The sequence below is a fragment of the Cynoglossus semilaevis genome, chromosome 11, assembly GCF_000523025.1.
Source record: "Cynoglossus semilaevis isolate Cse_v1.0 chromosome 11, Cse_v1.0, whole genome shotgun sequence".
NCBI classification, from domain to species: domain Eukaryota; kingdom Metazoa; phylum Chordata; class Actinopteri; order Pleuronectiformes; family Cynoglossidae; genus Cynoglossus; species Cynoglossus semilaevis.
The window spans coordinates 3,614,097-3,621,372 of record NC_024317.1 but is presented as its reverse complement, the minus strand read 5'-3'; the positions used below and the strand labels follow the sequence as shown (position 1 = coordinate 3,621,372).

At 37.3% G+C, this 7,276-nt stretch overlaps 1 protein-coding gene across 5 annotated transcripts in view; it reads left to right on the top strand.

Moving 5' to 3' along the window:
* eefsec (eukaryotic elongation factor, selenocysteine-tRNA-specific) overlaps nucleotides 1–7,276 on the top strand; it is a 100,890-nt gene that overhangs the window by 91,502 nt on the left and 2,112 nt on the right. For 4 of the 5 annotated variants that reach the window (XR_003051006.1, XR_003051005.1, XM_025059778.1 and 1 more), the window contains exons 7-8: nucleotides 2,696–2,778; nucleotides 5,848–5,990. Coding sequence is in view for 3 of the 5 variants with exons in the window: in XM_025059778.1 (XP_024915546.1) it covers nucleotides 2,696–2,778; nucleotides 5,848–5,990 (226 nt within the window). In the remaining 2 variants the exon portion in view is untranslated. The remainder of the gene's footprint in view (nucleotides 1–2,695; nucleotides 2,779–5,847; nucleotides 5,991–7,276) is intronic. The other variant, XM_025059777.1, reaches the window with a different exon arrangement.

Sequence of the window (7,276 nt, the reverse complement as noted above, 5' to 3'; positions counted from 1 at the left end):
GAGGTGCGGCCTCGGCCACAGCGGAACCCCCAGCCCCCGCAACAGCAGCAGCCTCAGCAGCAGCAGCAGAGGTATTAAAGCTCATCAACATGATAATGTGAACATACACATGCTTTGAGTGTGAGCCCTTTTGATCTGCCCTGCCGATAAAACCCCTTATCGGCCTCGAACATCCACTTCCATTTTAGGATTTGACATTAATTCAATCCGCTCTTTTTTATATACCTCTCTTCTTCTTCTTTCTTTTCTTTTTTTTTTTCTTCTCCCACCACCATCCCTGGAGAAAGAGTGGGGTCGGTCCGAGAATCTCATTATGGGACTATACACCGCCGAATAATATTTTTACTTTATAACAGATCAAGTCTGAACGTTTTTTATAATAAAGATCAGGCGGGAAAAAAAGATGATCTCAATTAAACAGAAGATCAACCCGTTTATTATTATTATTATTATTATTATTATTATTATTATTTATTATTATTATTATTTTTATTATTATTATTATTACGGGGATTTTCTTTCGGTTTAAAAAAAAAAACAGCAGCGAAAACCACGGGGTCCAGGAAAAGACAAATCCATCACGGGCTCCGTCTTGGGTTGCCACTGATTATAAGCCATCCCGGGGTAATTTTTCACCGGTGCTGGGCTAATCTTTGTTCTTTGTGAAGATAATAAATAGCCTAATCGTTATCAGCGAGCTGCTGGAGGTGTCGCGGAGAATGGGGCCCATCGGCCCCGGGAAATGGGCTCCAAAGTGCCGCAGAATAAATGCCATTCCTTATCTCTCTCTGCCAGATTATCGGCCGCCTTTTCAACACCCAACACAACAAATACATCTAATGCAGGGGATGCATCATTTGCCGGAGCAGATCTGTGAGGATGATTGATAGATTGATAGATAGATAGCGTCTGTGTGTGTGTCTGTGTGTGTGTGTGTGTGTGTGGGCTGTTATTTACAAGTTTAATGTTGTGCTGGTGCCCATGTGGTCTTTATTCTTTGTATTTTGGCAGAATTAAACCTCTCTCTCTCTCTCTCCCTCCCTCCCTCTCTCTCTCACTCTCTCCCTCCGTCGTTTTCTTTTTTTTTTTTTTTTCCTCCTTTTTTGTGGATATATCTGCAGGAGCCATCAGAGGTTCCGGTTCTTTGTCGGTGTCTCATGTCTTTCATGTTGGGATTTTGCAGGATAACAGTTGAACAGACTCCGCCGCCACTCGCGGATCTAAATAATGTTTTTCATGAGCTGAACATTTTTTTTTTTTTTTTGCAAATGCGAGAAATAAGCCGAGGAAGTCGCCCTGAGATGGAGTGGTGAAACAAAGGCCCGGCTGAGTTGATAATCACCGTTGGAAAATTAATCCTAAAAACACACAGTGTGTGTCATTCAGGCTGTGGTTTCACCATGGAGGGGAAAAAAATCACAGAAAGTCACATTAATTATTATTATTGTTATTATTGTGGGAGCAGGTCTCAGAGTAGGAACGTTATAGACAGAATATTTATACATATATATATATATATATATAATTTACTCACTTAAAACATTGGTTCTTTACCGATTTTTCTTTATTTAAACTAAGTGGTGTTTTAAAATACACTAAGGCTACAACAAATGCAAGGTTGACAAATCTGTAATACATTATATATATAATGTATATATATTTCTATATATAAATATAAATAAATCCATATTTCGCTTTTCATCAACACAATTGAAAAAATGCGAAAAAAAAACCCAAAATAAATCCGATTATGGACAGGATTATGGTGGAATATTTTTCACTGTATGATGATCAAATCTTAAAACATACAATACTTTTGTTGCAGAATTAAACAATTATACACATCTTAATAGAAATGTAATTATTTAATCATTTTAATCTCTTTCTTATTTGTTTTTAAACGTGTTCCTCACTCTGTATAAACTGATTAAATCATTCAAATACATTGAAATATTGTTATAAAAAATTACTATTAAAGTTTCAGCCCAGAGGCCTGTTTTTTTCTCTTTATTCGTATTTAACTTTTATTTCACCAAGTGAAATTTAAAAAAAAATGAAGCTGAAATACAGTATAAACAGTGTGACTCTAAGACAGGAAAGGGTTAATTTCCACTCTGACAAAAAAAAAAAACCCATAAAAATAGAAAAATCAGCATTTTTCATTTTTCTAACCGGTCAGAGTGGAAAACCTTCAAATAATAATTTTTAAAAAATCACATAATTCTGCCTCTCATTATGAATCTTTTAGGAAAAAAATTAACATTTTAAAGAATCATTGAATTAAAGATTTTTTCTTTAACAGTAGTACTATCAAACCTTAGTACTGACAACTGCAGTAATACTCCAAACTACACCAACGACATTTAAATCTACTCTGTATCCACTGACGGGAGCCTTTTCCACTTGAGTGTCTTTGACTCGAGTGGATTGGACTGCGGTCCAGTCCATTCATACCCAGTGTTTTCATCAGAACCGTTTTATTGTTGTGTTTTTGTTGTGTGTTTTTTTGTTGTTGTTTTTTTTTTACAAACATCTCCTGAAAGCAAAGTGGAAGAGGAAATCTTCCACTCAAAGCTCCACGTCCGAGGCACAACGATGTGATTTGAAAATCCAAAAAAAAAAAAAAAATCAGATAAATTCAACACTGGACTAAAAGAAATCTTTTTCTTCTTCTTCTTCTTCTTTTTTTGTGCAGGACAAAAGCTACATTTCCCTGACTGTGTCCCATTGGCACAGAGAAGAAAGAGTCATAATGACAGTGAAGTGAAGGCATTGTGCGTGAGTATGTGCACGAGGGGCGAGCAGCAGTGGCAGAAAAGGTTTTTTTTTTTTTTTTTTTTTCTCCTCTTCTCCAGCATATACAAACTGGATTGTTAATAACTTGGCAGCGGCGGCAGCCCTGGGTGCTGCTGATGGTCTCCAGGGTAACGCAGATAACAGCGCAGCCATTTTCCATATCTTACAGTCTATTATATTCAAGGATTAGTTCTCCTTCCCGAAAAGGTCAAACATAAAGTCAAGCCAGCCAGGAGTATTTCTCCTCCTCCTCCTCCCCCACTTTTTTTTCCTCACCTCCTCCCCTCTCCCCCTCCTCCTCCTCCTCCCCCTTTTTTTTTCCTCACCCCCCTCTCCTCCCATCCACCCTCTCTGCAGTGACGGAGCATTTCCCACTTTTTCATATTAAAGCTGTGATTGAGTTTTCATGAGCCTGTGATATTTGTGCCCCCCCCCCCTCCTCCTCCCCCTCCCCGCCCCCACAGCAGAACAAAGGAGATCCCCGAATGTACTCCAGTGTTCGACTCCAGCACCGATCGTTTCCTCTGGTCTTATCTCCTGTGTACAGTTCACACTGTAGCATGATTTTTTTTTTTATGTCATCTTCAGCCAAAACCTGAGCTCCTTCAACATTCTTATTTAGTTTCATCACTGTGGACTTCAGACACATGAGTCAAATGTCTGTGTTGAGATGGTTGACACTGGTCCTTGAAGCGTTTGAGGGACTTCCTGGTCCATCATTGGTCCACATACAGAAACAAACAAAAAATATTTTATTTATTTTGACTGCGGTCAGTTTAAAGTGTCCACTTAACCAAATCCCAAGGACTGCTTTTTTTTTTGCTGTAAGGCAAAGGCAAATGTCACACTCAAAAAATCCCACTGGTGACGTATTGTTAAAATGATTCTGTATTCACTTTCTGACAGGAATTCATTCATATAATCCTACAACAGTGCACTGTTATTATCCAGACTGATGTAAATGCACTCATTCACACAGTACGATGCAGTTATTGATGCACTAATATCGTAGTGATCATTAAAGTCACATCGTGTCTCAAACCTTTGGTGTCGTAAAAATGTAAGAATCCTGAAGTTCAAATGACTGAAAGTTGAACTAATCCTCCAGAAACACGGATTTATGATAATCAAACTCCACACTTGGGACACTAGTATTCAAAGATGGTCCCGTAAGTAATAAATAATAATAATAATGACGTCATAAAACATTTTATGTTAATCCTTCATTTAGAAGACTAAATGTCATCTATAATCTGTCTGCGCGTATTTTATCACTATTTTATCACTTTTTCATCACGTAAACTTTAAACGTATGAGGTGAGACAGTGATAGGGCAACAATGAAACGCTGAACATTGATCATATGTTTCATTTTTTACGTTGTGTTTTATGATTTACGTCACTTTAAGTGCTCTGTGTTTTCGTGTATTCTTAGCATTTTCTCTTTAACAAAAAAAAAAAAAAAAGTCGGTTAATTGATTGAAGATGTAAATCCTTTCAGGTCCGTGTCGTAAAACATGTAAGAAAATCAGGTCAACAGCGACACCTATTGGTGAGAGAAAAATAATACGGATCATTTCTTAAAAAGTACTTATCCTCAAAATATTCTCGGTCTTGTATTGGAGATCATTTATATTTTTAACACAGTTTCTTTAAGATCGTTTTTTTCAGTCTAATTTTCTTCAGAACTGGTGCTTGACTGTTGTTGTTGTTGTTGTTGTTGTTGTTGTTGTTGTTGTTGTTGTTGTTGTTGTTGTTGTCCAGCTAAAGGTCCGATTCAATATCGTTATGGCTAAATGGAGCCATAACTTCACCATAGTTTTAGGTTTTGATGTTGAAATTAACATTTATTTTTAATAATATCTATTTAATTCATAAGAACATTGATTAGAAAATGAGTTCACGGCTGAAAAAAAAAAAACAACAACAACTTGCCCTAATAATTAGTAACCGAGCCATTTGGTTCAGTGAGTCAAGAACTACACGTCTTTGTGTAAAATAGGAAAGGAGAGCCATGTCACCCAAAGAACACAGTCCCCGATTCTTAACTATACCCAAGTTAGTCATTTGGTTCAGTGAGTCAAGAACTACATGTCTTTGTGTAAAATAGGAAAGGAGAGGCACGTCACCCAAAGAACACAGTCCCCGATCCTTAACTATAACCAAGTTAGCAGTTGTTGCTAATGCTACAAAATCTGAAAGAATAATAATTTCTGCCTGACTGTCATGGAGGACGACGGGTGAATTACTCGGTGTATTCTCACAGACCTGACTGACCGTGATGTTACAGTTGGCTTCGGTGAAAGTAATGGACTCATAAGTCAGTCGAGGTCAGAGGTTCAGACGTTTACCTTCTGCCTTGGGAGCAGCAGGAAGTGAGCGTTTACATCGTACCACTAACATGTCCGTCAACCGTGTCTCAGCGGAGCCGTCCAGGGAGTTGTAGAATTTGACTTGTCCACCTTGTCCAGCACTTTCTCCACACGCTGTGCTTTTATTTTGTCTTGGCACTGGGTTCGTGTTCCCGCGTCTGTGTCTGTGTCTGTGTGTGAGTTAGTCAGTGGTGAGAGAACAGATGAGAGTCAGTTTGATGATCAAAATGTGGAAACATTTGAATGGGTTCTTAATTGTTTTAGCATGAAACGTTACAAACCTACTCTGATCAAAAGAATATTTCTTTTTTATTATTAATTCACACAAAAATCCTCTGTTGTTGCTGTTGACAAATTTGTTCTGTTGCTTTTTCTTGATATGACACAAATCCAACAGCGTTGACAGTCAAAACCCCAGAGAAAATACAGAATTTTTTTTTTTTACGTTTCCATCTGTGAACGTTGATCCAGCGGCAGCAGACACAAATATATGCACCGACTTAAATCCAAAAGCCTATGAGATATTTGGGTTTTATAGTGATTGACTGAACAGGTGACACTTCCATCCCTGAACGGCCTGAAGCGAGGCTAAAAATGAAAATCAGCTGAGATATTCTCAAGTCATTTTTTCCCCCCTGTTTGCTGTCACTCAGCCAAGTTTTTCTTTTTCTGTTTCCAAGTTTCACTATGAGAGCAGCCTGAGTGACAGTGACGTCTTTGACCTCCAGCCAGCAGGGGGAGAGCAGGATGACAGATTTGCACCTAAAGTCAAGGATGTTTGGCAACTCAAGTCTTTTGTTTTCATCAGTCATTTAGGTTTCAGGTGAATATGTGTGTTTTGTTTATTTACATTTTCTTTTGTGAATCGTGTTTTGTTCTGATCTCCTAGACGACGGGAAAACAAAGCTAAAGGTTTTGGTCGTTATTGTTTTTTTTTCCTCTGATAATTAAAACCTGATAACGCAATGTTTGCGTTTGCTCAGATGATGTGACCTAAGAATAGTTTTTAAATTAATTATTGTCATGACGTGTCCTCTGTCTTTAATCCAAACGGCTGCATATATCGGTTGATATCGGAATCGAACATTTAGTGTTTAGACGATATTGGCGTATCGGCAAAAAGTTAATATTGGACATCCCTACAGTGGGGCTGTCAAAATGTACACAGTAATTATAATATTTGCCTCCACTGCAGGAAAGAGTTTCCATTTCACTGAAACACCTCAAGCTGAAAATACCACCTCAAACACCCAGCATGTGTCTGCTGATTCCAAAGATTCCACCATTTTGATTGGTCAGAAATAATAAATGGTGTAAACACACACACACATACACTTTTTTTTTTTACAGTTAATCATGACTAATCGTGATTATTTACATGACCACAGTCTAATTAGGCCTGGGGTCGTGGGATGTGGGAAATAATCTTTAAACACGAACCCTGAGTTAATTTAGAGGAATTAGGCCTGGGGTCGTTGGATGTGGAAAATAATGAAACAAAAGATTTTTATTATTATTATTTATTTATTTTTTACTAATGAACATGAAACAGAAGAGTTTTATTATTATTATAAATTTATTTTTTACTTATGAACTCTATAAGAGATGACTCTCCACCTGTTACAGAATAAGGATTTGAACACAGAAACATCTGAGCTGACGTGAGTTTGATCGGTGAAAATTTGACCTTTTAATTATTTTTTTCATTCTAAAAATAAAGTTGCACTCCTCAAGTTTTAATTTTAAGTTCTAGTTTTGAATTGAAATTTTTATTTATTCTATCAATCCATGTGAAAACTGTCAAAGGAAACAAAAAGATGGAGATTCTTTATATTCTCACAAAAAAAAAACTGTGTGAGTTCACACAGTCCTTTGTTCACTGTCACGGTTGCCAGTTGAATACCGTTGCTCCTTTCATCAACATTCTAACCCGAGTCAATGTAATTAAAGAATATTTAACAAAATATTAAATGAATTAAAATGTCTTTAAGTTACATGACCTTCCTCTTCCTCCTCCTCCTCCTCCTCTTTTTCCTCACTCACTGCAAAAAACCTTCACTTTTTTTTTGTTGAGCAGATGTAAAAATGACAAGATGGAGTGAGGCCTGC